An 859-nucleotide genomic window follows, 5' to 3' on the forward strand; every position below is an offset into this window, starting at 1 on the left:
TATATAAAATCTTTATATATTTCTTTATATTTCACTTTTTCTTTCTTCTTTTTAATTTGAAATCTTAATAAAAATTGATTAAAATAATTATTAATTACAATATTTTTTAATTTGATAGTGGTAGGGATTATAATGAAGAAAGACGAAGTCGACTACGTGAAATTGAAGTTAAAATAATGCAATATCAAGATGAATTAGAAAGTGGTAGAAGAACATTAAAATCTGGTATGACAATTCAAGGACAAGTAGAACATTATAGAAAAAAACTCATAAGAAAGGTAAAATTTTTTTATTAATAATTTTAAAATCTGAAAAAATTATATCATAAGCTATTTTTATTATTTATAGAGTGAAAGAGAGATGAAAGATGTAAAAAGTGAAGAACGTGATGATGAACGACGAAGAGAAAAAAAGCGAAGCACAACTCCAGAATCTCCAAGCCATTATAGAGATCGAAGACGAAATTCAACAAGTCCATCTTCTAAAAGTAATAGATATAGGTAAATATTTTTAATAATAATTATTATTTTTTAAATATATAATTATATACATATATAATATTATATAATATTATTTTCTTAAACTCATGTATTTCAATATTTTAAAATAATATTCTTTATATCTCAGATTACAAACGTGTTTTAAAGATATATAGCATTATAAATATCATAGAAATATTTTAAATACTTATATTAAAAATCATTTTTAACATTTTGATAATATACTTTTATAGTATAATAAAATATAGTATCAATAATAAAATTCTACCATTTTGCTTTTAAAATAATATATATATAAATAATAATAATTCTCAAAAAAAAGTTAAAAAAAAGTTTTTAAGTGTTATCATGCAGTAAAT

At 19.3% G+C, this 859-nt stretch overlaps 1 protein-coding gene across 1 annotated transcript in view; it reads left to right on the plus strand.

The window, feature by feature from the left end:
• Positions 1-859, plus strand: part of LOC102676109 (U2 snRNP-associated SURP motif-containing protein) — a 9663-nt gene that overhangs the window by 7351 nt on the left and 1453 nt on the right. The window contains exons 18-19 of the mRNA XM_006620185.2: positions 119-278; positions 349-500. Of these exons, the coding sequence (XP_006620248.1) occupies positions 119-278; positions 349-500 (312 nt within the window). The remainder of the gene's footprint in view (positions 1-118; positions 279-348; positions 501-859) is intronic.

This window comes from Apis dorsata, unplaced genomic scaffold (assembly GCF_000469605.1).
Source record: "Apis dorsata unplaced genomic scaffold, Apis dorsata 1.3 scaffold_486, whole genome shotgun sequence".
Classification (NCBI taxonomy): Eukaryota; Metazoa; Arthropoda; class Insecta; order Hymenoptera; family Apidae; genus Apis; species Apis dorsata.